Raw genomic sequence first — 26,017 nt, 5'->3', positions numbered from 1 at the left:
GGAGATTCCCCCTGGTAACACAATCACGAGGACCAGGCGAAGCTGCTGGCTCTCTGGACGGCTCTGACGCTGTCCCAGCCATCGCTGGCCCGGGGGTGACCGCTGCAGCGGGAAGGAGACCCTAAGAGGGGCAAGGGGGGTGGCAGACGAGGGTGACCCACATCTCTGAGCTGCCAGTGTGTGGTCAGCAGCCGTGCTGGCCGGGGCACTTGCCTGTGTCCTGGTGGAAATGCTGCCACCAGGGCTGAGTTGAAGCTGCCAACGCGACGTCCTGGAATGCGCGGTCGGGGCAGACTCGCAGGGCGCACTGGTAGCTAGTGTTCCCGCCACACAGACGCTAACCTCCGAGCCTAGGTAATAAACAGTAAAATGTAAACTAATTCGCGAGGAGGGAGTTTTGAATACCTGTTGCTGTTGTTTTACATATCACTGAACTGTAATTCATATAGTTTAATTTTTTATAACCCTTCTGCTCACAGAATTGGGGAAAATTGAGCCATTGGCTCTCAGAAACCCCTGGAGCTGGGAGAAGGGAGGTTCTGGGGGGAGGGGAGCCTCAGACAGAGGGGACAATGCCACTTGTTCCTCACCTTGACCTCCGGCCTGGGTTCTGGGTGAAATATCAGTGCCAGGCTGCTGGGCTAAGCTGGCTGGAGCCCGGCGGGCAGAGCGAGCCTGAGTCCCTGCTGTGGGAGCCGCACGCGTACCAACGCCGTCTCCTCCTCTCGTAGGGCGCTCCAGGACGGATGGGGGCCCAAGGAGAACCGGGACTGGCTGGTTACGATGTAAGGAAATCTCACCTCCCCCCTCTGCAACTCCACCTCCACCACCTCCCACCTGGGGGCCAGCCCTCGGGCCCTTGGAGAGTCCTAGTCTCCCTGCCCCAGGGAGCACCTGGGCCCACACACCAGGGGGGACCATCGGCGGCCAGGCGGGGGGCGGGGGGCTGTGGACAGAGATCCTCCCTCTGCGCCCTCTCTGAGTCCTTCCTCTGATGGTGGGTGCCCCTGTACCTCGCCGCTGCGCTCTGTGGGAGGAAAGAGCCTTGGCCGGTTTTGCATCCAAGTTGGCATCCCTGGAGGCGGCTAAGCCAAACCCACATACACATCTGGGACACCAGGCCCCGCGGCATAGGGCTTGCTCAGGGAGGGAATCAGAGGCTCGGGGAGGTGAAGGTGTGTGCAAGGCCTGGTTTGTTCAGTTAGCGGTGGATGCTGTGTGTGTAAGAGGTCCACAGGGAGGGGAGGAGGGGGGAGGAGAGCAGGAGAGAGAGGAAAGGAGATGGAAACTGGAAGAGAGGGTGCTGGGGCCCACGGAGGAATCCATATGTGCGGTCTGACCACGGACTGGGCAAGCATTCTGCCCCTGCCCCAGAGGGCACACCGCTCTCCCACGGTCTCGTCCCAGGCCTGCTCCAGGGTACAGAGGTCGGAGTCCTCAACCATCCAAGCGGACCCACACGGCCAGTCTAGGGGCCAGGGCCCAGAGAGGCCCGGGCTTGCTCAGCTGTCACACAGCAAGTTGGGGCAGAGCCAGGGCCCGGCTGCACAGCCCAGTGTCTCCATCTCCGAGTCCCTGTCCTTCATCCAGTTCCTCTGAGTCCTCCCACCCCCAGGCTCTCACCTCATGCCTCGCCTTCTTGTTTCCTGCAGGGACACAAAGGCATCGCGGGACCCCTCGGGCCTCCGGGACCAAAGGGCGAAAAGGTGGGTGTTGGGTTGTGGGAAGCAGCTGCCCCCTGATACCGGGCCGGCAGGAGCAAGCCCCGGGCACTGTGGCTGGGACAGCACGGACATTCACAGCAGGCTCACCCCTGCTCACATCACGGCGGCCAGGAGGCAGGAGCCCTCAGACCTAAGCCCCACACATGGTCTCTGTGCCCGGCGCCAGAACAAAACAGACCCAGCCCCTGCCCTCCTGGGCTTTCGGTCCAGCAAATAGAGAGCAGTCACGCAATGTCTAAGACTATGAATTCCCTCATCCCCATGCACCGGGGAGCTGGAGCCTTGCTGGGGAATGAGGTCGCCCGTCGGGAGCCAGGAGGGGGCTTGGGAAGGAGCGGAGGAGCACCAGCATTTACTGACCACAGGGGAGCACACGAGGCGGAGGGGAGGCACGTCCATCCCCCCGCCCCTGGCTCCAGATGCCGGAAAGGAGAGGAGTTGTGCCCTAGCCGGTTTGGCTCAGTGGATAGAGTGTCGGCCCCTGGACTGAAGGGTCCTGAGTCCCATCAAGTGCACATACCTCAGTTGCAGGCTCAATTCCCGGCCCTGGTCAGGCACGGGCAGGAGGCAACCTGTCGATGTGTTTCTCTCACATTGATGTGTCTCTCTCCCTCCCTTCCATTCAGTCTTAAAAAAATCAATGGAAAAAATATCCTCAGGTGAGGATTAGAAAAAAAAAGGAAAGGAGAGGAGTTGCTAGAAGGAACCTTGCTGGTCATTGTGCCCTGCCCCACTGTGCAGGTGGGGCCGCCAGAGGTCCAGGGCATGGGGCCTGGGTCAGAACCCAAGGCAGCGCCACGCTGGCCCTGAGACCATCCTTGAGTCGTATGGCAGCGGCTCTAGGTTCCTTCTTCCTTTCCTCCCTCCGCTCCCGATGGCTCAGCTGGAAGGTCCGCCTGCAGGCGGCCGCGCTGTCTCCTTGCCCCGCTGCCTCCTGCATTTTGTCGAGTCAGCTCCCCACTAACTACATCCCGCTGTGGGTGAATCACCCTGGCCCGGCTTGCTGGCCAGCTGGCCCATTCTCCTGCTTGGAGAAGAACAGATCTGCCATCAGAGTGAGCCACAGGCTCTGACATCACTTGGGAAACCGCAGAAAGTGCCTCTCGGTTCCCAGAGTCCCTCCTGGGCCCTCACAGTCTGGTGCAGGAGGAGTTAACACAGACCCCCCAAAAGCGGGGTACCTTTCTGCTCTGGGCCATTGACAGCCCCAGAAGTAGTCCCTACGGCTGCTGAGAGTGGAACCCAAATCCCGTAAGTCCACTGGGGCCTTGGGTGGGGCCCCTGGATTCCCTGAGCCTTGATTGCCTCATCTGTTAAGTGGGCGGGTACCTTGGGGAGGCTAAGCCAGACATCACCTATATGTCAGCCAGACGCATTTTCTGACTCGCGTGGTATGATTAGTTTGGTCATGCATTGGCCGGCAATGCAACAGGCATGAATGGATTTATAATGGTTGATCTAGTGTGGGAGCTGCGGAATGATGCCCTAATGAGCTCAAAAATAAAAATAGTAACATCAATGAGTAGCCAACCACAGGCTGGGAGGGAAGAGAGAGCAGGGTCCTGGGGAGACCTGCCCTCCGAAGCATAAGAGCCAAGTACAGCTCTTTCCACAAGATTTCTCCCTGATCCTCATCCTGATCTCCACCCGGAGGTATCAGAGTCCCACGTGACAGGTGGAGAAACCCGGTCTCCGTGACGCCCAGGGACCAGCTCCCGGTCAGAGGGGGGTGGCGGGACCAGGATTCAGACTCTGCCTCAGGCCAGACCCAGCTTCTCTCGCCAGAGGCAGATGCTTCGATGAGCCAAGATGCTGTTCACTGGGAAGTTCCCTGTGGGATCTCTATCTACGAAGGCAGTGACAGAGGGGTTGGGGTGATGGGATGAGACCCTAGGAAGAGGGAGAAGGGTGTCAGGGGCTCCCCAGCTCTCTGCTCCATAAAATGCATCCCCAGACCACAGCCTCAAGGGGGGTAGAGGGAGAGATCACTATAGCTGGCTTTTCGCCCACACCGCCCCTTGATTTCTGTGTGCCTTTGGCTAAGACCCTTCCTTCCCTGGGCCTCAGTTTCACCATCTGTAAAGTGGGGCAACAGTGGCAGCAGCGTAGGGGTGGGTTCTATGAAACAATGTATGAGGCATAGTATGAGGCATAGCTCATAAAATGCCTGGCACACAGAACTCACTAGGTGAACGCAGCCCCTTCCCCAAGTCCCCTGTCCAGCTGCCTCCCCCCCCACCAGGGCCAGCGGGACGAGCCCCAGGACAGAGCCATAGAGAGTGGACAGGGCGGAGAGGGAATCCCCACGCCCCGGGCCACCCTCCTGGGTACAACTGGTTCCAGGCCTGGGGCCAGATCCCTCCTGCCTTCCATCTCTGCCCGCAGGAGCCACAGAGGCCCTGGGCCAAGGTGCAACTGCCGCCAGCCTCGGGGATTGATTCGTGCCTGGGATGGGCTCCAGCCCCAGGCCCAGCTCCCCTCTCTCCTGCCTCTCGGGCCTCCCCTTCAAATCCTGCTGACAGTGAGGGGGCTCAGAGGTGCCCTGACTTGAGTGCCCCACAGGAGGTGACCCCAGTGTTGTCTGCGGCTGGAACATTCTGAGGCCTGAGGTTGCTGTTCTGTGTACACCTTCCATGTCGCTGGCATGTGGCATCCTGCCACCTGTCTGACAGGTGGACCAGGACCCAGTGTGGTCTGCCATGGCCCAAGGACCTCCGCTCTAAACTCCGCTTACATTTATGCCACTCATCATCCTGCTCTTATTATAATCAGCAACAGCAATCTTACAGCCATCAACTGAGCCCTACTGTGTGCGGTAGCGTGCTGACAGCTACATGAGCCTTTCCTCCCTGGGCCCTCAGAGCAACGCTGCTAGGCATTGCAATCTCATTGAGCCCTACTGTGTGCAGTCGCGTGCTGACAGCTACATGAGCCCTTCCTCCCTGGGCCCTCAGAGCAACGCTGCTAGGCATTGCAATCTCATTGACTGAGCCCTACTGTGTGCAGTAGCGTGCTGATAGCTACATGAGCCCTTCCTCCCTGAGCCTTCAGAGCAATGCTGCTATGTGTTACAATCCCATTTGCAGACAGGACACTGTCTTATGGACAAAATCCCTAAGCTGGTCCTCCTGAGTGCCACCTGGGGCAGCCCAGGGCCTTCTCTGGGACCCCCATCGAGGGTAGGAGGTTCATCCTAAAGCTGGTTATTGGCCCCCTTCCTCCCAACAAAGGCTACAGAAAGGGACTATTGAGGACTGAGTCGCCCTGAGCAGCTCACATCACCTCTCTGTGCCTTCGTGTGCTCATCTGTAGAATGGGATGATAACACTAGTAGTGCCTGCTTCATAGGATTGCTGGGAGGACGCAGTGAGTGCCTGTTGGAATTACTGTCACTCCCTGCTGAGCATCATGCAAGGGTTTCTGCATCATTTCACGAAATCCCACCCCCTTGGGTATTTCTATTGCCCCTTCACCCCACACTCACTTCTCAGCTGGGAAGAGGAGCTCCAAGGTCCTGTGCAAAGCAGGGTGTGACCACTAGCTCGGAGCTACCTGACCACGATCAGCCGGAGGCGCTGGCTTGGGGGTGCTCAGGGGGGATGCTAACAAGCACTCTTTTGTGTGCCACAATCTTGTTCCACGCCCAGGGCTGGCTTTGACCGCACGCCTGCCCCTTCCCTCTCTGGCCTGTCTCCCACCTGTAACCCTAATAGGCTGGTCTCCATTTCTGAGGGAGACCCTTCCGGCCCCAGTGTGGGTGGAGTGTCTGGAATCGCCCAGACTCACCAAGAGCAGGTGGTTTGTCCTAAAGCTGCTTCTGTGCCCACAGGGGGAGCAGGGCGAGGACGGCAAGGCCGAGGGGCCCCCCGGGCCACCTGGAGATCCGGTAAGCGCCCCACCCCCCTCCAACTTTCATCCCCAGGACCAAGGCCTAGGTGGACCCCGCCCCCTGCTGTGTGTGTGTGTGGGGGGGAGGCTCAGCAGGGGTGAGGCCGCTTAGAGCTCCGTAGAGGGCGTGGCCAATGAGGCCCAGGTCAGGCATCCCCTGCACCTGGTGGCCCATTTTTGCTGTTGTCCTTGTCATTCAGGGCCCTGTGGGTGATCGAGGAGACCGCGGGGAGCCAGGGGACCCTGGATACCCTGTAAGTATCGGAGCGCCCCCTGCCGGCTGCAGTGGGAGCGTTACAGGGGGTGTGCCTCGGCCCCAGGCCCCTCCCCTGGCACGTGCTACCGGGGATCAGAGCAGCCTTCACCTGGACACAAGCCCTTCCTCCCCCCAGGAGTGCCCAGGCTCGGAGCACAGGCCCCTGAAAGGGGGCTCGGGGCGTAAGGGCAGGGTCTGGCCCGAGACCTTTCTGAGGGAGCGAGAGGGGGCCATGGGGGAGAAAGACCCCTCCCTGTGAGGGCCCCTGGCTCCCCAGCTGTGCCGGGACCCCCAGCAGCAGCAGGGGCAGCAGCAGGAGCCCAGCCGCGGAATGAATCAGTGAGCACTGGGCCCTTAGCAGGCTCTCCACCTCCCCTCCGTCCTGCAGCGGGGAGCTGAGGCTCAGAGGGACCGTGACACAGGCTAGGAAGAGCAAGGGCTCCCCGGGCCTCCTCCAGGGAGAAAGTCGCCCCCTCCAGAATGGGCCCCCTCACCTGTCTCTCCTTGACTTCCAGGGACAGGAGGGTGTCCCGGGCCTCTGTGGAAACGCGGGCCAGCAGGGCCTTCCCGTGAGTGGTGTTTCCTGCCCTGTCCCCCCTCCTGCCCTGAGGGGGGTGGAGCCGCTATGGGGGAAATTAAAGAATGGGCCTTTTAAAGCTTAAAGGGACCCTCCCTGCAGGAGGGCCTGGGGCAGCCCATTCTGGTTTCTCCTGCCCTGATCCTGGGGGCACCCCCAGAGCCTGCACCCCCAAACCCCTCCCCACCCCTCCCCCTCCAGGCGGAGACTGGCCACCCTCCCCGGGAGAGAATCCTGGGGCTGCCTTGCGTCATCTCACCTTGGTTTGCAGGGGCATCCGGGACCCCGGGGGCGACCGGGACCCAAAGGATCGAAAGGGGAAGAGGTAAGAGAGCTGGGTGTCCACGGGGGAGACTGGGGCCCTGGGAACGGGAACGGGAGAGTCTGGCCCAAGCACACAGCAAGGAGGAGGCAGGGCCGGAAGGGCCACAGCAAAGGAAGGGAACCAGCCGGGGGCGGGGCTGGGGGGGGGGGGGGGCTCAGGTTCCCACCAGGAAGCTGCCAAGGCCCAGAGCCCCTGCAGCAGGGACCAGCGAGAGACAGGCCCAGAGCAGGGTCCAAGGCCAGCTCTGCCCCTGGGCCTCCAGGCCAGGCACTCGGGCCCATTTGCAGATTCAGATGCTGAGGTCCGAGAGGTGGAGGGACTGGGCCCATGATCCTCTCAGGGCCCTGCTTCCAGAGCTCCTGGGGTTCTGCACCTCCAGGCAACCTCCATCAGGTGCCCCTTGGTTTTTCAGGGACCAAAGGGAAAGCAAGGCAAGGCCGGGGCACCAGGACGGAGGGGGATCCAGGTGAGTGACCCACAGCCTCGCCTCTCCCACCCACCACCCTTCCCTCCCCAGAAATCCTCAGACGCTTCTTGTGTACCCACAGGGCCTGCAGGGGCTGCCGGGGCCCCGGGGCGTGGTGGGGAGACAGGGCCCTGAAGGTGTCGCTGGACCAGATGGGCTTCCAGGCAGGGATGGTCGACCGGGACAGCAGGTGAGCAGGACTTGGGCATCTCCATTTGAGATGAGGTGTGTGTATGGGGGTGCGGGGGAAATGCTGCCATAGGCCATGGCCATGGAGCAGGAGGAGCAAGGCAGAACCCACATACCCTGAAGTTCCCCGTGTGAGCAATTGCCTCATCCCTTGAGACCTGGGAGTGTGGCCCTCCTGACACCTCTCCTCCATGCCAGCACCCAGAAGGCATCCCCTGCCCAGTGGATGAGCTTCTGGCCTTTAAGATCCCTCCCCTTCCCTACGCTGAAGTCCTCAGTTCCTCTAGCCCTCTGGTCCAGCCATGTTCACACAGAGGGAGTGTGACCTCCATGCTGGAGTTTGACCTCCCTGCCTCCAGCTCCGCCTTGAGTCCCCCCAGGCTTTGAGCCACCCCACCTCCTCGGCTGCCTCTCCTGAAACATGAGGGATCTTCCTTGCCCTCTTTCTTTCCAGGGGGAGCAAGGAGCTGATGGGACGCCTGGCCCCATGGGTCCTGCTGGGAAGAGAGGAAACCCAGGTGTGGCCGGCTTGCCTGGAGCACAGGGACCCCCAGGATTCAAGGTCAGGCACTTACTAACACACTTACCCCCCCTTCACCCTTTCTGCCGTGGTTCTAATTATAACGATTTTGACTATAATGCCGACATGAGGCACTCACTCATGTCCCAGGGCCTGGGTGAGAATGGCGTGCACATTGCCGACCTTTCCCAGGGGCTCCTGTCCAAGCTTCCACCTAACCTAAAGGGTAGTGTGTTCAGGCAGCTATAAACACTGCCCTCTCCCTGGCCCTGGTCCTTTAACTCAGCAGTTCTCAACCTGTGGGTCGCGACCCCTTTGGGGGTCGAACCACCCTTTCACAGGGGTCGCCTAAGACCATCGGAAAACACATATATAATTACATATTGTTTTTGTGGTTAATCACTGTGCTTTAATGATGTTCAATTTGTAACAATGAAAATACATCCTGCATATCAGATATTTACATTACAATTTATAACAGTAGCAAAATTACAGTTATGAAGTAGCACCGAAAATAATTTTATGGTTGGGGGTCACCACAACATGAGGAACTGTGTTAAAGGGTCGCAGCATTAGGAAGGTTGAGAACCACTGCTTTAACTGGTTGTTCAGTTGTCCATGGGCGCCCTCTTGTGGGCCTTTGTAGAACAATCGATGTTGTTTGCCACGGGGACCCTCCTCTAAGGCATCTTTTTAAAAAGCTTCCTTAAGGGATTGGGGGACGTTGGGGGGGTTGGGGGGGGAGGAGCCCTGAGTCAGTATGAGCCCAGGGCTAGATAGGAAGGAAGATTGCGATGAGTGAGTCAGGCATGGCTCTCGCCCTTCCTGAGCTCAAGGTTTAGTTGGGCAGAGAGGACAGCAGGCAGGGGGAGAGGTGGCCTAGGCCCCGGGAGGGTTTAAAGGAGAGGAGGGAGGTGGTTTTCAGGCAGGAGGAGAGTCTGAGTGCAGGTGTGCGGGTGGGACCTGCATGGTCTGTTGGGAAGACACAATAAAGAGGAGAGGCCCTGTGGAGAGTGAGGGGAGCGCCAGAGTCAAGAGGCTGACTTTCCCCTTAAGGAGGCTGGAGTTCTGCGGCCCCGCCCGGCCACAGGTGAGCCCCACCATTCTGAGGTCTCAGCTTACCCTGTGGGGTCACTGTGCTGTCTCCTAGGTTCCCCCTCCCCCTCCCCTGGAACCACCTGGAACCCTTTCCCCCTGTGACTGCTCATTGTGGTCTGTTTCCTAAAGGGTGAAAGCGGACTACCTGGGCAGCTGGGTCCCCCCGGAAAGCGGGGGACAGAGGGCGGAACAGGTCTTCCTGGGAACCAGGGGGAGCCTGGATCCAAAGGCCAGCCGGTGAGTGAACCCCAGGAAATACACATGTTCGCTCGCTCACCTGCACACACAAATACTGACGCTCACACGCATGCGCACACAGACCCAGGAGCCACTTGCCTGATCTGTGACGGCGCAGAGCAGCACGCTGTCTGGGTCCCAGCTGCCACTCTCCTCCCCTGAGCGGAGCGGGTGGGAGGAGGCTGAGAGATGAGATCTGAGTGGTCCCTTCAGAATGAGGAGAGATGGATCACAACCAGATAAAGAGCCTAACATCCAGGAAAGAAATTAAACCTGTCATTTAAAAGCTTCCCTCAAAGAAAACCCTGGGCTCAGGTGACTTCACTGGTGAGTTCTAGTAAACACTGATGGAAGAGGTGATACCAAGTCTACATAAACTCCTCCCAAAAGAGGAATACTTCCCAGTGCGTTCTGGGAGGCTAACGCTACCCTGATGTCAGACAAGAAAGAAAGCTACAGACCAATATACCTCGTAAATAGATACAAAAATTCTCCATACAATTAAAAAACGTTTATTAATTATTTTTAGGGAGAGCGTGAGAGTGACATTGATTTATGGTTCCACTTATTTATGCATTCATTGGTTGATTCTTGTATGTGGCCTGACCCTGGTGATCAAACCTGCAACCTAGGCCTCCCAGTCCGGGCATCTCAATACAATTGTAGAGAAGTGAATCTAAGAATATATAAAAAGAATAGTGCACAATCCTTAAAAGGAAATTTTATCAATTTGACTTCATTAAAACTTTTGCCCCTCAACGGGCACTATTTAGAGAACATACAGGCCACGTACTAAGAGGAGCACAAATCATATGTCTGATAAAGGATTTATATCTCGAATATATAAAGAACTCTCAAAACTCAATAAAACGGAAAGAAGCAGGTCAATTAAAAAGCTGGGCAAAATATTTGAATACGCATATCAAAAGAGATACGCATATGGCAAAAAAGTACCTATGGAAAAAAAGATCAACATTATTAATCAGGCAAATGCTCGTTAAAACCACAATGAGATGCTACTACACACCTGTGAGAATGGTGAACATTTTAAAAGACTGACCATGCCAAGTGGTGGCAAGGCTGTGGAGCAACTGGAACTCATAGGAATGTAAATGGGGAAAACGGCTTTGGGAAACAGTTGGGCAATCTCTTTAAAAGCTAAGCAGACACCTACCAGATGCTCCAGGCCTCTGGAGTCGTTCCCACCTGACCTGGAGCCGGTGCATTCCCCAACATAATGGCTGTGTGACTTTGAACCAAGTGCTTGCCCTCTCTGAGCCAGGCTGGTGTGGGACATGCATGTATGACGGTGCACGCACAGTGCCTGGCACAGAGCAGGCCCCCAGCTACTGGGGTCCTTTTAGGGGATCATTCCTTGTATGGGTTGGGAATGGCGTGTGGGTCCTTCCGTTCTCTTCCTGGAAGGCCTGGGACAGGAGATGCTGGGTGTTCTGGAGAGTTCCCCGTGGAATCCCTGAGCTGGCCTCCGCTTTCTCATCTGACAGAGGGCACAGGCTCTTCCCCCCGGGAACCCAGGTTGACCTGGTTCCTAGTTTGTGAACTGTTCATACGCATCTGGTCATCTCACGATAGAGTGGCTGATGCCCCTGGGAAAAGGCAGGCCCAGGGTCCCGGGTGACTGGCTAGGCACCCTTGTCCTGGCCCCACTCACGCCATCTCATCCTGTTCTCCCCACAGGGTGACTCTGGCCAGATGGGCTTCCCAGGAATGGCTGGTCTCTTCGGACCCAAGGTACAGAATCCCACTCCACACTGTTCCTGTTGGGGTCCCGTCCATCTACCTCCTCGTTCATTTATTCTGCCAACAAGCTTTTCTCGAGCACTTACACGGCCAGAACCAAGCATGCACATCCTGTCCCAGGGACTCACATCCCAGCCAGCCTGGGTTCTGAGCCCAGTTCCACCATTGACCAGCTGTGTACCTCCGGCCAGTCACTTGGTCTCCCCAAGCCTCAGTTTCCTCATCTGAAAAATGGGCATAATAACAGTAGAGGGTTGTTGTAATAATTAAGTAAGACCAGAGACATACACCACACAGCCCTGAGCCTGCACACCGGTATCTGCTTCATAATTGTGAACTTTGTTACTTTGATAGAGAGGCCAAAGGTTGGCCAGACCCCAGGGGTTGGGGAAGCTGCTGGGGCCCCTGAGTGGCCACTGGACACAGACAGACTTCTTCTTTCTCCCGCAGGGCCCCCCTGGAGACATCGGCTTCAAAGGCATCCAGGGGCCTCGGGGGCCTCCTGGCTTGATGGTGAGTCCCCTCCCTCTCTGTCCCAGCAGGGAGAGTGGCCCCAGGTCTAAGGCTGGCCAGCCATCAGCTGGACTCCTTCAGTCTTAAGCCTCTCTGCCCACAGCCTTCCTTTCCACCTCCGCACCTTTACCTATGCCGTTCCTGCCAGCTGGGCTGCCACCCTCCCCACTTCCACCCGCTCCCCTCACCCCACTTGTGTAGCCCACCCCAAGGAACATGGCTCAGGAGGTGCATGGCCTGGCCTTTGTCCAAGGAAGTCTCCATTCTGTTCCCTTGGGACACGCACAGTGCCCTTTACCCTCCTGTCGTGTGACTATTCCCCGGTCCCTGGGACAAGGACACACAAGCCTTTCTCTCTCTTTAGGGAAAAGAAGGCATCATCGGGCCCCTTGGGATCTTGGGACCTTCAGGACGCCCGGTATGTGCAGGAGGTTGGCCAAAGACTGCTGGTTCCCCTTGCCTTCCTGCTTCCAGATTGTCTCTGTTACCGGGGACTACCTTGGGCCTCAGTTTCCCCATCTGGGAAATGGGGCTTCCCTCTGAGCCCTCTCTCATGGGGCCATTGTTTATTGCAGGGTCCGAAGGGCGACAAAGGCAGCCAAGGGAACATGGTGAGTGGATGGGCTGGGGCTGGGCTACAGGGATGGGGGCGGGGAGATTTCCAGGGACGTGAGCACGGCTCTGCGAGGTCTCCTAACTCTCTCTCCCGCTTCTCTTTCCATCCAGGGACTGCAAGGTCCGAGGGTGAGTGGGCTGGGGTGTGCGGGCCGCTGGGTGGGGGAGTGGGACTGGGCAGGCACTCTGGGTTCCTGGGCCCCAGTCATCCCATCTGTACCCGTCGATGCCAGGGTCACCACTGTCCCTGGGTCTTAGGTCGGCTCCAGGAGCCCCGGGTGGGGAAAGATGGGAGGCATTTGAACAGAGCCTCACTGTTCTCCTCTTCCTCCAGGGTCCTCCCGGCCCCAGAGGGCGACCAGGCCCACCGGTAGGTAACTGCGTGCTCGGTGCCCATTGGACTCTGGGACCGGGGGTGGGGTTCCTTTGAAGGAGACCCAAGAATTTGGTGGCAGGCGCTTGTCTTGGCTCTTACTTCAAAGGACTCATGAGCTTCTTGTACTGCACAGGCTCTAGGGGAGAACAGACCAGTCTGTGGGGCCAGGCCTCCAGGGGAGTGTAGACAGCCCGGTGGGGCCAGGCCTCCGGGGGAGTGTAGGCCAGCCCGGTGGGTCTTCTCATGCCCTGACAGCCCCTGTAATCTCCTGACAGTCCCCAGAATCTAGCCCCGAGTCCCTGTCAAATGCTGACCCAGCCTCTTCTTTTGCAGGGTCCTCCAGGAAGACCTATCCACTTTGTAAGTCAGAGCGCATTCTCTTTTGTCTTCCTGGGTTGCCGGGGTCCAGCCCCAGCGGGTCCAGGGGTCCCCAAAGGTGTGGACGGAGTCGGCGAAGAAGGAATGACAAGGAGGCAGCGTTCAGTTGATCAGCAGCCTAGCCAGGATCTCTAGCCAGGATCTCCAGCCAAGTTCTGGTCTGGATCTCCAGCGAAGTTCTGTGTCCATGTTCTCTTGCTAGGTTCTCCAGCCAGGTTCTCCAGCCAAGTTCTGGTCTGGATCTCCAGAGAGGTTCTGCTCTGGATCTCCAGCTTAGTTCTGGTTAGGATCTCCAGCCAGGTTCTGTGGCCATGTTCCCTCGCTAGGTTCTCCAGCCAGGTTCTGTCCAGGTTCTCCAGCCAGGTTCAGTCACCAGGTTCTAGTCAGGTTCTCTTGCCAATTTCTGTAGTCAGGTTCAGTCCAGGATCTTTTGCCATGTTCTCTCCAGCGAAGTTCTTCTGTCTCTAGGTTCTGTGTAGGTTCTGTCTTCTTGGTTCTGTCTCCTGCTGTCTTGTTACATCTGTATGTATACCAGTTGATTCCAATCCTATCAATCTCTATTACAAAGGTTAGGGCGTTTCTTATCTCCATTCCAGGGAGTAAAGATTATGTAGCTTAAGCATGATTGTTCATAGTTAAAGTGATTAATTACCCGCCTGGCACTTAGTTGAGGGTTTTATTCCCTCCCTAACTTCAGGGGAAAATCCCTACCTGGGGAAACAATCTTTCTCAGAGAGGAGACCTTGGTTAAAACACATAGTGCCAAGAAGGTGAGCGAACATTTTAAGAACAGTATGCCATATATGCCAGGTCCTTTGAAACAGCAAGCATGTACCGGCTCCCGGCACTGGGTAAGGCCTGGGGAAGGGTGGGTTGGCAGCTGACCCGGTTCTGGCCACAGTGGCTGGAACCCTAAGCTGGGCCTGGGGATGCCTGTGTCCTTTGGTCATTCCAAATTGGACCCTGGGCCCTGAAGCCACAGAGGCAGGAAACCCAGACTTTAGCAGGGATGTGGCACTGACTGTGACCCCAAGAAGGCACTCCAGCCACCGGCTCCTGGGTCCTGGTGGTACACTTGGTACAGATCGGCTGATTGCTGAGGATTCTCCTATATCAGATTCTGAGTCCCAAGAGAGAGCAGGTTGGGGGCCCTGTGTGCCTCTCTGGTGGGGACTCGGTCTGTCTGAAAGCTTGACCCCCTCCCAAGCCCTCTCATGAGTCCTCCTTCTTTTACCGCTGCGCCGAGTGACTTAGATTCAGGCCCTGACAGGACCAGGAAGGGGCCCGGGGAAAAGACTGAATGGAGCAGAACCCTGGGGCCCAGAGCCACTAGGAGTCTCTGATCTTTCTCACCTCAGCTTCTCCTTGGCCTCTCCCTGGGCCTTCCGCTAATCCGTCTCATCAATAGGAAGTCAGAGCACAGAGATCCAGGAAAACCACTTCCCTCAAAAAAAATGAGAGGATTTTGATTTTTTTAATACTTTTAATCAATTGAATGCTTGTTATATGCCAGGCACCATTAGTTAGAAGTGCTTTTCATATATTAACTCATTTATTCCTCTCAACACTTCATTATTAGTGTTCTTATCATGCCCATTTCCAAGATGAGATAACTGAGGCAGAGAGATTAAGCAACTTGCCCTAGATTATACAGTTGATAAGTAGCAAGGCTGGGATTTGAACTTGAGAAGTACTAGCTCCAGAGTCCCTGCACCGGACCCCAATCCTGGGCTTCAGATTCTGCCCCTCGCTGTTTTCACAGCAAGATGGCAGCTGTGCTTCTGGCAAGCCCGGGGCGAGTGTCAGACATCCAAGTGTATGTTAGACAATTACAGTGCGAGCCAACGGAAAAACCAGGGGCTGTGGGGACATAGAGGAAGGGGTGGAAGCATTAGGAAAGCGTTCCCACTGTAGCAGACATCTGTAGGGTGAGGGTAGGGCAGGACTGCTGACATTGGGACTAGATGACTCTTTGCTGGAGTGGCTGTCCTGGGCATTGTATGATGTTTAGCAGCATCCTTGGCTTCTACTCACTAGATGCCAGTAACACCCTCCACCCTCCAGTTGTGGCAGCCAAAACTGTCTCCAGGTATTGTCACTAGGGGGCATCATGGCCCCTGGCTGAGAACCACTGAAATAGGAGGGAGCCAGATGGAGCATTGGAGGGAGGAAGAGTATTCTAGGAATGGGAGCAGCATGTGCAAAGGTCCTGTGGCTAGATAAAGCATGGCATTTAAGGCTTAGAAGTATGGTTGTGTGTTGTGCACAGAATAGATGTGGGAGAGAGGCAGGCCAGAGGCCACAGCACTCAGGCCGGGTCTTGTAATCATGCTGAGGAGTTTGGACTTAATCCTGAGGGCGATGAGCTACAAAGTGCCTCAAGGAAGGGCATGGAAGGGCCAGACTCTGTTTTCATGGGGAGGAAGGACAGAGTTCTACGGAGGGCCTGTCCCTTAGCCAGGACCTTGCTGGGAGGGTGGGGTGGAGAGCGGGCGCTCAGACCCTGGGCGTCCAGGATGCACACCCCGTCTTCTCCCTGCACAGCAACAAGATGACCTTGGGGCAGCTTTCCAGACGTGGATGGACACTAATGGAGCACTGAGAGCAGAGGTACCGGCAGGAGCCCTGCCACGTGGGAGCCTTTCCCGGGGGAAACGGAAATAATGTCTGGTCCTTACCCCACCCACGTGGCCTGCACCGAGCCCTTCACAGCCCCGGCGGGCATCTCGCAACCACAGGTGGGGAGGGCGTGGCTGAGGCTGGGAGTAGCTGGCGACACAGCCACGGTCACACAGCCCGTCCCGGAGCCCTTTTTCCTCCCACGCCCTCGCGGGGTGTCGGCGTTCTTGCTGGCCCAGCGCCCACAGCAGCTTCCCACGGCTCAGGCCACAGTCTGCCCGGAGCAGGAAGCTCGCGGCCATTCACAGGGCCCAGCCAAGCCCCGGCCTGGGGTCATCTCCACTCCGGGACTCCGGGCTGAGAAGGCACTCGGTGCCCTCTAGTGAGACCCCCGTCAGGAGTGCCCCCTGCTGCCTTGCCTCCTTCCCAATGGGGGACTCACCCCCCGCCTGCCAGCTCAGACCTCCTACATGCATTTCCATTTGTCCTACTCTCTGGGGGCTCACAATCCAGGGCAAAGGGCAGCATGGATGAGCCCATTATTTTCCTTCCATGGGGGGTACGAGGGTCAGGGGAAAGACCTCCACCAACCCCTTCTGGAAGGATTTGGGGCCATTCCCCAGCGTTCTGCACACCTGGCTGCCTTGCTCATGGACACCTGCCCACTGCTCCTCTCGAGCCTCTAAGCCCCCATGGCAGCACTTACCCTGCCCCCCAGTCCATCCCTGGACCCCAATTTCTCTATCTAAGTAGAGTAGACCCAACACCTGCTCCAGCCATGCCCCTGGGGCTGTGGAGGCTCTGACCTCGGGCTGAACCAGGACCTCAAGGGGCTGATGGCTCTCTCCTCACGGCAGGTTTCCAGCCATCCGGACCGGCTGGTGCTGGACCAGGGAGGGGAGATCTTTAAAACCTTACACTACCTCAGCCACCTCATCCAGAGCATTAAGACGCCCCTGGGCACCAAAGAGAACCCCGCCCGGGTCTGCCGGGACCTCATGGACTGCGAGCAGAAGATGGCAGATGGTACGGGGGCCTGTGGTCTGAGGAGAGCACTTCCTGCCCCAGGGTAGGGCGGGGTGGGACGGGGCAGAGGGGACCCAGGGGGAGCAGGGCCAAGTTTCTGTCCTCAGAGAGATGGCATATGGCCAGTCACTTACTCAACCAGCAGTCGCTGAGCCCCGGTGCCAGGCTTTGTGCTTCAGAAGGGGGTGAAGTGGGACCCGAGGAGGGTCCCATCCTTCTGGAGCCTACAGGTGTCAAGCAGGGACCGTCATGTCAGCGGGAGGCCAGAGCCTTGGCAGGAAAAGCCCTGAGGGCCGGGACAGGCCGGGACGGGAGGGGGCTCCGCACCTCATCCGATTCCCTTCTGTCTGTGAGCTAATGTGGCCCCTGGAAGGACCATGGCTTTGGAGGCAGACAGACCTGATTCGAATGTAGGCCCTGTGAGCTGGGCAGCCACCGCCCCGCCCTGAGCACCCTTCCATTCGCTGCCCGAGAAGACGGCCAGTGGCCAGGTGTCCCACTCTTTCGCTGCGAAACCTGTGGCTCCCTCAGACGCTCAGTTGGGGAACCCGGTGCCAGCAGAAGGGGTGGGGCAGGTGCAGAGGGGGTGAAAGAAGTGCAGAGGGGGTGGGGGCAGGTGCAGAGGGGTGGGGGTAGGTGCAGGGGGGTGGGGGCAGGTGCAGAGGGGTGGGGGTAGGTGTAGAGGGGTGGGGGCAGGTGCAGAGGGGGTGGGGCAGGTGCAGGGGGGTGGGGGCAGGTGCAGGGGGGGTGGGGGCAGGTGCAGAGGGGGTGGGGGGTAGGTGCAGAGGGGGTGGGGGCAGGTGCAGAGGGGGTGGGGGGTAGGTGCAGAGGGTGTGGGGGTAGGTGCAGAGGGGGTGGGGGTAGGTGCAGAGGGGTGGGGGCAGGTGCACAGGGGGTGGGGGTAGGTGCAGAGGGGTGGGGGCAGGTGCACAGGGGGTGGGGGTAGGTGCAGAGGGGTGGGGGCAGGTGCACAGGGGGTGAAAGAAGTGCAGAGGGGGTGGGGGTAGGTGCAGAGGGGTGGGGGCAGGTGCAGAGGGGGTGAAAGAAGTGCAGAGGGGGTGGGGGTAGGTGCAGAGGGGGTGGGGGCAGGTGCAGAGGGAGTGGAGAGCCATCAGCCCCTTGAGGTCCTGGCTCAGCCCGAGGTCTGAGCCTCCACAGCTCCAAGTTCTCAATACTTGGGAGACATCTAGGGGTCCCCCAGCCAACCTAGGAGGATCACTGGCTTCCATGGAGAAACCATTCCACTACTTCAGGGGTCCTCAAACTTTTTAAACAGGGGGCCAGTTCACTGTCCCTCAGACCGTTGGAGGGCCGGACTATAGTTTAAAAAAAAAACTATGAACAAATTCCTATGCACACAGCCGCGGCAAAAACACCCGGCGGGCCAGATAAATGATTTCGGCGGGCCGCAGTTTGAGGACTCCTGACCTACATCATCCCTAAATCTCCTGGGCAAGTGGCTCAGCCTCTCTGCCTTCGTGTCCCCGAGGGAAAGTGGACACTTCTCAGTAGCCACAGGCCTCGTGCTCAGCTGGGTGCCCCTCCAGGGCCTCTGCTCAGAGATCTGTGGCTCACGAATCCCTTTTCTGCTCCCCCGTTCCTGACTTCATATCCGAGTGGAGCTCAGGGGTCACAAGGTGGGGGCGGGGGGGCACCTCAGAACCAAGCCCTGGGCTCCTTCCCACACACATACACCACCACCCCATTGCTCCCTGCAGGCACCTACTGGGTGGATCCGAACCTTGGCTGCTCGTCCGACACCATCGAAGTCTCCTGCAACTTCACGCATGGTGGACAGACGTGTCTCAAGCCCATCACAGCCTCCAAGGTACCCGTCTGCTGCTGCCCCGACTGGCTGCCCGGCCACAGCCCAGCCAGGTTTTGGTCTGGCTGCCCGGCCTTGGGGAAGTCATCTCCCATTTCTGAACGTCAGTTCCTTCACCTATAAGTTGAGGATGAATTGTTTTAAATCCAAACCCCTTGGACTTGTCTGATGTCAACGGTTCTCTCTTCAAGTAGGACTTTTTGCCTAATACCTAAAGCAGCGTCGTTGGCCTCGCTGGCCTGGCCTGGAGAACCATGAGCCACCAGCACAAAACAAGTCAGGGTGCGGCTCCCCGGGGACAGCCGCCAGGACTGTGCGTGCAAATATTAAATGAATGTTCGCTGCCCGCTTACCAGGTGCCCATCCCTGGGCTGAGAATTTTAGGTGGCTCAGGGCAACTCAACAATAAGCCAAGGAGGGCAGTGGCAGTGTGACCACTCCCCCACCCAGAGTTGGAGAGTCTTCAGGAGCCAGCTGGTCAACCAGTTGAGTCCCTGCCAGGTGCCAGGTGCTGGGATGCAACACGAAACACAGCAGCCTCGCCACTAGCCCCGCAGCCGGAGCTCCCGGTCCAGCAGGCCCTTTCCCCTCTGACTGTGACGTGGCAGAGGGGTGAGGCCGGAGTTGGCCCCTGGGTTGGCAGCGGGACTGACCCTCCGAGTCTCCACCCCATGGGGGACAATGAGCCTCTGTGGGGTGCTGATCAGAGATGGCGCCTTGGAAGTGCGTGGGGTCAAAACTTACGTCAGGTGCTCGCATTACAGACACACAGACCCAGCTGTCAGCCCTCACACTAGAACCACTGAGGCCGTAAATGCTGTCCTGTTGTCTGTGGTCAGGTCTGGCGTTTCTACCCCATCCCACCCCTCAGGGATATGGAGACGTAGGGTAGGGAGGGCGCTGCTCATTTCCTCTTTACTCTGAGAGCCTCTCAATCTTGGGCAAGATCCTCTTCCTCTCTGGGCCTCTGGGTCCCAGCTCAGCTCCAAAGACCCCCGTCCCCTACAATGGAGAGGGGAGTGGGTAAGATTGGATCGGGCCCTTCACAGCTCCGACTCTGGCTTTGGTTCTTTCTTTCCCTTCCTTGCTGCTCCCTGGCTCTGGACCAGCTCACACAGACCTCAATTCCCCTGTCTCTTCAGCGGGCACACGTCTGGGAGCGTGGTTGGGAAATGTTACCAGGAAAGCTTACCCCTGAGAGCTGACCTTCTGAGAGCTGTGGGCATCCCAGCCAGACCCGCCCCCGCCCCACGGCTGCGTCTCCTCCCCAGGTCGAGTTTGCCGTCAGCCGGGTCCAGATGAATTTTCTGCACCTGCTAAGCTCTGAGGTGACACAGCATATCACCATCCACTGCCTGAACATGACCGTGTGGCAGGAGGGCCCCGGGCAGGCCCCAGCCAAGCGGGCAGTTCGCTTCCGGGCCTGGAACGGGCAGATCTTCGAAGCTGGGGGTCAGTTCAGGCCTGAAGTGTCCATGGATGGCTGCAAGGTAACGCGGAGCCCCCACAGGGCCCTCACGCACAGACCAGTGGGAAACCATGTTTTTATTATAAAATTGTGTATAACTATTTTATACTGCACTATATTAGTATGATGCATATAATTTTTACATTTGTAATAATTTTATTGCAACAGCTTTATAAAATTGCTGTTACTCACCTTCCTCTCTAGGAACCTTCTGAGGGAAGATCTGGGCTGGTAAAAACTTTACGGGCTGGTAGATATGGTACTTACTTGCAAGGCTGCTTATAGGAGGATGGACTTGTACTCTCTGCCCCCAACCTGACCGGGCTAATTTTTTCTCTTAACATTTTTGGTTATTTTCAAATGCCTAAAACAGAGTAGGTTGTTAGGGAAGAGAGAGATATAAAGTCAAACAAACCAGTGTCACAAGATTAATCAAAACTGGTAATGAGCGTGTTGGTTTCCCCACATCCTCACTAACATCTATAATAATAAAAGCGTAATATGCAAATTGACCAAATGGCCGAACAGCAGAACGACCGTCCAGACGACCACGCTATGACACCCACTGGCGCCAGGCCAGCCAAGGCAGGTGCGATGCAATTCGTCGGGGGCCTGGCCATCGCCCCATGATCACCCAGCAGAGGGAGGCCCAGGCCACCAGCCGGCAGAGCAATCAATGGCGGGGAGGGGGGAGGGGGCTCTACGATCCCACCAAAGAGGGAGGCCCAGGCCACCGACCGTTGGGCTGCGGCAAGTGACGGGGCCTCCCTCTGCTGGGTGCGATCCATCAAGGAGCCCCAGCTGGGTGGGCAGGGCCTACCTCTTTGGGGTGATCTATCATGGGGCTCCCGGACTGTGATAGGGCGCAGGCCAGGAGCCCTCGGGGGATGTCCAACTGACGTGCTCGCCAGCCATGAGCCCGGCTCAGGGGGCACATTGACCACCAGGGGGCAGCTCCTACATTGAGCCTCTGCCCCCTGGTGGTCAGTGCGCATCATAGCAAATGGTCGTTCCTCCGTTCAGTCGATTTGCCTATGAGCCTTTTATTATATAGGAGGATATATAAATCCAAAGCCTTAGAAACATACCTATCTTCTGATCCAGCAACTCTGCTTCTAGCATTTGTTCTGTGGAAATACAAGTGTGCACAAACGTTGAGTACAGTGACAGTCATTACAGCATTGCTCATAAGCATAACAGTAGCAGGAGCCATCTAAATGGACCAGTCCGGGTGGGTGCTCTGGGGAAGTACCGTGTGGCCATCAGAAACCGCGAGGAGAGATGCCGGGAATCACGTGAGATGGACGAAGAGGCCTGTGGTGGACATGTGTGTCCTCTCTTCCTTCTGCCCTCAGGTCCAGGATGGCCGCTGGCAGCAGACGCTCTTCACCTTCCGGACCCAGGACCCCCAGCAGCTGCCCATTGTCAGTGTGGACAACCTCCCTCCTGCCTCATCAGGGAAGCAGTACCGCCTGGAAGTTGGACCTGCGTGCTTCCTCTGACCTCTGACCTCCTGGCTCCTCTAGGCCTGGAGGGGAGGGAGGAGGAGTAGGAGGAGGCAAAGGGAGGGTACTTAGGGGCAGGTGGGCCCAGGAGAGGCAGGTCCCCTGCCCGAGGATCCTAGGGCGGGCCCCAGATGTTGTCTGCCCAGTAGAAGGGGCTGGGGGGTAACAGGGAGTGGGGTGACCCCAGCACAGCTCCAAAGACCAACCAAAGAGCCAGCCTGAGCCAACTGGGCCTGTCTCCCAGCTCCGCGGCCACCCCTCCCTCCCCAGCTTCCTGCCCAAGCAAGAGCCCCACGTTCCAGCCAGCTTGAGGGAAGGGGGCAGCTGGCCCCCACCAGGGAGCTTCGATGTGCAATATTAGAGAGGAGACATGAAAAAAGGAGAAAAGGAAAGAAAGAACTATATATATTTTATTTAAACAAACACAAAGGAGGTGCGTTACTATTCTTTTCACCTGGGAAAGAGGTGAGAGGGTGAGAGAGAGCAGCCGGGGGTGGGAAGCAAAGGAAGCCGAGGGAGAGGAGACCCTCCCCTCGGGGCTGGGGGCACCCACGTTTGCTACCTCCCACTGTGGAATCGCTGGTGCTCGCAATCGTCTCTTAGTGTATGTGATTTATTTTTTTTTACGAAAAAAACAAACAAACCCTATTTAAGATTCTAAAGGTGCTACCATTTTTGCCACAGACTCTGAAGAAACGTTTTGATGTGGGCTCTCCTCCACATTTTTCTCTCTCCTCCAAAGGACAAAGTTTGGGGAACTTTTAAATTCTCCTAGCATCACCCATGTGCTCATCCGTAATCTGCTAAGGAGGGGGGAAGAAGAAAGGGGAAGAAAAAAAAAAAGCAAAAGCAAAAAAACACACAACACACACACACACACACACACACACACACACACACACACCCCTGCCAGAAACAGAAGTAGTGAGATTTGCCTTTTACAGACTTTGAAATGTTTGTCCTCTAAAGCAGGGGAGGCCTGAGCATGAAGGATTCTGACCTAACCCTTCATGGTCCCAGAGGGGAGTTGGGCCAAGGATGCACGCGGAGGATGCGATGTAGACGGGCGGGTCCTGGGAGAAGGCCTTGACCTTGAAGAAACGGTTACAGGAGCCACGGTGGGGAGGCTGGCCTCGGAGGTGGAAGAGAAACATGGAACCATCTCCTGAAGCCACATACCACCCGCTAAGATCCTCCCTCCCCGGAGCCTGTCCTTTCAAGACGCAGCCATCACTCTTGCTTTTTTAGTCATTAAATCCCATAGGAACACAGCGTCAGTAGCTCCCCGTGTACACGTGGGCCGAGGAGAAGGAATACCTACGGGAACCTTGGGGTGCGGCATGATAGGGAGATTCAGTGCCACCTGAATCGCCCACGTCCGCGAACCAGCCAGCGCCCGGGGCGGATCCTGAGGTTATTTTAACTGAGGAATTATTTTTATAGAAGGGGAAATGTTATGTGAAAGTCTATTTGTCTTTCTCTCAAGTTGTGTCTCTTGGGGAATTGGATTTGAGTTGCATTATTTAATACCTCACTCTGGCCCACCTTCCCCACTGGTCCGTCCCAGCCTGCATCCCCGGCCCCGGCCCGCCCGGAGGCCTCCCGTGGAAGGGCATTCCGCAGCCCCCGGGCCTCGCTCAGCTCCGTTCCCCACGCTGCCAGTCTCTACCTGGCCCCCGTCTCGTCCTTGGGTTTTTCTGCTGTCCCCGTTTATGTCTCTGTCCACATGTCAGTGTTAAAACCCCCGTGGGTCCCGTCTCCTTTTCCCTTCTGGATTTTAAATAAATATTTAAAACTGAGGCAATGGAATGACTAATCTGTGGCCGTGTACTTCTTTGAAAAGCCCGGGGAAGGTGTGTGGCAGGGCTGGAGGGTGGGGGGAAGGTCCTCAGGGGGCACCCTGCTTCTGCGGCTTCCCCCAGTGGAGGGGGGTCAGGGCGGGGGGCCAGGGCTAGAGCTATGGGACCTTAGCAGGAGGGCTGGCGCCCGGAGTGAGAGAGCTTGGTTTCTTAGGGTGAGCGTAACACTCCCCCAAACCTGGTAGCTTCAAACGGCAGGAATACATTCTCCCGGGGCTGGAGGCTGGAAGTTTGAAATGAACGGACTGGCAGGGCCACCACCCCTCTGCCGCCTCTCGGGATGGTGCCTCCCGGCCCAGCTTCTGGTGGCCCCAGGCATGTCAGCGCCTCCATCCCCATCCCCACAGCCACCAGACAGCCTCTCTCTAGTCACACCTTGGTAGAAGGGCAGCAGTCCTCTGGGATGAGGGCCCACCTGGTCTTACCTGGATTCCTTCGGCAAAGGCCCGATTCCCCGGGGAGGCCACATTCACGGGTAACGTGGTTAGGATTCCGACACATCTTTTTGGGAGACACAATTCACCCTGCAACATACAGGGAGGAGGGGTGCTGCGTTTAACACGAGCAATTCCTCCTTTTATTTTTTAATCTAGTAAAACCACGCAGAACATAAAACTCACCATTAATGATACTCCAGACACTCACAAGGCTGTGCAGTCACCACGCTGGGACACACCTATCCCTTTGGGCCCCATGTGCCCTGACCGGTCCAGAGTTTTCTTCCTTCGCGTGTTTCTCCTTCTCAGGGACCTGGGAGGGAACAGAACTTTTCAATGCTTATTTAGGAGAAAGAACAAATTACAAGCAGTTGAGTTCTCTGTGGGATTTTATGTTTTAAAAACTAGCGATAGCACTAGCTGGTTTGGCTCAGTGGATAGAGCATCGGCCTGCAGAATAAAAGGTCCCGGGTTCAATTCCGGTCAAGGGCACATGCCAGGGTTGTGGGCTCGATCCCCAGTAGGGGGCGTGCAGGAGGCAGCCGATCAACGATTCTCTCATCATTGATGTTTCCATCTCTCCCTCTCCCTTCCTCTCTGAAATCAATAAAAATATATTTTAAAAAAACAACCACCACCTAGCTGTAAGTTTCCAGGTCATCCGTTTACTTGCAGGGGGGTCTTCTTACCCTCCTCACCCGCATCCTTCCCCCAGGCAGTGAGCACTGGGAGCTGCTCCGTGGCTCCTCCATGGCTCCGAGAGTACCATCCCCGAAGCCCAGGATTCCTGGTCCGGAAGGGCGGAAGGTCGTGGAGACTCCCACATGCAGGTGCACCCTCCCATTGTGCAGAGAGGGCACCAGATCCCAGAGCAGGGCCTGGAGTCGCCTGGTGAAGTCGAGGCAAAGCTGCAATTCAAGCCCACGAGGGCTGATGGCGCTGCTGAGTGCCTTAGCCCGGTGGTTCTTGCATTGGCCACACCAGCAGCACCTGGGTGCCTGTTGCCTCTTTTCAGCCGCTTCCCAACCCTCCTGAGTCACAAACCCTGAGGGTAGGGGTAGCGATCTGAAAGCTCCCCTTGGAGATTCGCGTCCCAAACATCACGGCCCTGCCCTGTTTCCTGAATCTGGAAAATGCTTTTCCAACATCGGGGGGGAAACATACTTGAAAATGAGATAACAATATTTTCATTTCTTTGACAATATCACAGATGAAGCAGAGACAGAATGGCCATTTCCTGAGACCTGTCCACTCTCACGGAGTTTGCCCGGCTGTCCGGTCACACTTCCCGTTTTGCAGAGGGAACTTCAGTCACGTGAATGTCTGTTTTTCCCACGGCCACCCCCACCCCCGGAAGCTCTGTGAGGGCAGGCACGCACCTGGCGCTCTGCTGTAGCCACAGGTGACGGGCACTCAAACTTGTTCAGTGCTCGCTCTGCATTTCCTCTCTCCCCTTCCTCAGCAGCACCATCCCCGTGTTGAGCTGCGTGTGGGCACGAGAGTAACAGAGATGGGTCTGGCCGTACGTCTGGGGGGCTCTGAGTCTGGTGGAGGCAGAGGGAGGGGTTGGAATTTGTGTGAAGCTGGCAGGGGTGGGGGGTGGAAAGGGGGCACAGCTGATGCAATCTCAGCAGGGGGAGGTAGTGAGGAGGTGACACTATGAATCAGGGTCTTTAGAGAAACAGAACCAATAGGATGCATGTGTTTAAAGAAATGTATTAGAAGGAGTTGGTGATTATGGTGGTTGGCAAGTCCCAAGATCTGCTCAGTGAGTTGGAAGCTGGGGACCCAGGAGAGCCGATGGGATCGTTCTAGTGACTAGTCTGAAGGCTGGCAGGCTGGAGACCCAGCAAAAAACTGATGTTTCCGTTCATGTCCAAAGGCAAGAAAAGGCTGATGCCCATCTCAAGCAGTTTAGTTAAATATCTGGGTACCCCATGGCTCAATTAAGTTGACACATAAAGTTATCACCCAAGTTGAGTTGAGAGGAAATGAATAGAGGTTAGCTCAGTGGTTCTCAACCTTCTGGCCCTTTAAATACAGTTCCTCGTGTTGTGGTGACCCCCAACCATAAAATTATTTTTGTTGCTACTTCATAACTGTAATGTTGCTACTGTTATGAATTGTAATGTAAATATCTGATATGCAGGATGGTCTCAGGCGACCCCTGTGAAAGGGTCGTTCCACCGCCAAAGGGGTCGCGACCCACAGGTTGAGAACCGCTGGGTTAGCCAGATGGGGAAGGTCATTGGGGGGAGAGGGAACAGCACCTGATAGTAAAGGTGTCATGCGTATGCGGGGAACAGTGAGCGGTCCAAATGGTGCTGAGGGTGTAGGGAGGGCCTGGGGTGCTGG

General features: G+C 57.0%; 1 protein-coding gene across 1 annotated transcript in view; it reads left to right on the top strand.

The window, feature by feature from the left end:
• Nucleotides 1-23,166, top strand: part of COL27A1 (collagen type XXVII alpha 1 chain) — a gene marked incomplete at its 5' end in the record, with an annotated part of 128,550 nt that extends 105,384 nt beyond the window's left edge. Inside the window, 22 exons of the mRNA XM_081103611.1 lie at nucleotides 732-785; nucleotides 1,653-1,706; nucleotides 5,554-5,610; nucleotides 5,813-5,866; nucleotides 6,384-6,437; nucleotides 6,717-6,770; nucleotides 7,183-7,236; nucleotides 7,319-7,426; nucleotides 7,880-7,987; nucleotides 9,173-9,280; nucleotides 10,979-11,032; nucleotides 11,492-11,554; nucleotides 11,919-11,972; nucleotides 12,130-12,165; nucleotides 12,281-12,298; nucleotides 12,504-12,539; nucleotides 12,879-12,905; nucleotides 15,468-15,533; nucleotides 16,400-16,568; nucleotides 18,287-18,396; nucleotides 19,665-19,883; nucleotides 21,217-23,166. Coding sequence (XP_080959737.1) covers nucleotides 732-785; nucleotides 1,653-1,706; nucleotides 5,554-5,610; nucleotides 5,813-5,866; nucleotides 6,384-6,437; nucleotides 6,717-6,770; nucleotides 7,183-7,236; nucleotides 7,319-7,426; nucleotides 7,880-7,987; nucleotides 9,173-9,280; nucleotides 10,979-11,032; nucleotides 11,492-11,554; nucleotides 11,919-11,972; nucleotides 12,130-12,165; nucleotides 12,281-12,298; nucleotides 12,504-12,539; nucleotides 12,879-12,905; nucleotides 15,468-15,533; nucleotides 16,400-16,568; nucleotides 18,287-18,396; nucleotides 19,665-19,883; nucleotides 21,217-21,363 — 1,704 coding nt within the window. The 3' untranslated portion in view covers nucleotides 21,364-23,166. The remainder of the gene's footprint in view (nucleotides 1-731; nucleotides 786-1,652; nucleotides 1,707-5,553; nucleotides 5,611-5,812; nucleotides 5,867-6,383; nucleotides 6,438-6,716; nucleotides 6,771-7,182; nucleotides 7,237-7,318; nucleotides 7,427-7,879; nucleotides 7,988-9,172; nucleotides 9,281-10,978; nucleotides 11,033-11,491; nucleotides 11,555-11,918; nucleotides 11,973-12,129; nucleotides 12,166-12,280; nucleotides 12,299-12,503; nucleotides 12,540-12,878; nucleotides 12,906-15,467; nucleotides 15,534-16,399; nucleotides 16,569-18,286; nucleotides 18,397-19,664; nucleotides 19,884-21,216) is intronic.
• Nucleotides 23,167-26,017: the final 2,851 nt, after the last annotated feature.

Source organism: Myotis nattereri, assembly GCF_964212035.1.
Source record: "Myotis nattereri genome assembly, chromosome: 12".
Classification (NCBI taxonomy): domain Eukaryota; kingdom Metazoa; phylum Chordata; class Mammalia; order Chiroptera; family Vespertilionidae; genus Myotis; species Myotis nattereri.
The sequence above is the reverse complement of the archived record's forward strand: the minus strand, read 5'-3'. Positions and strand labels throughout refer to the sequence as shown.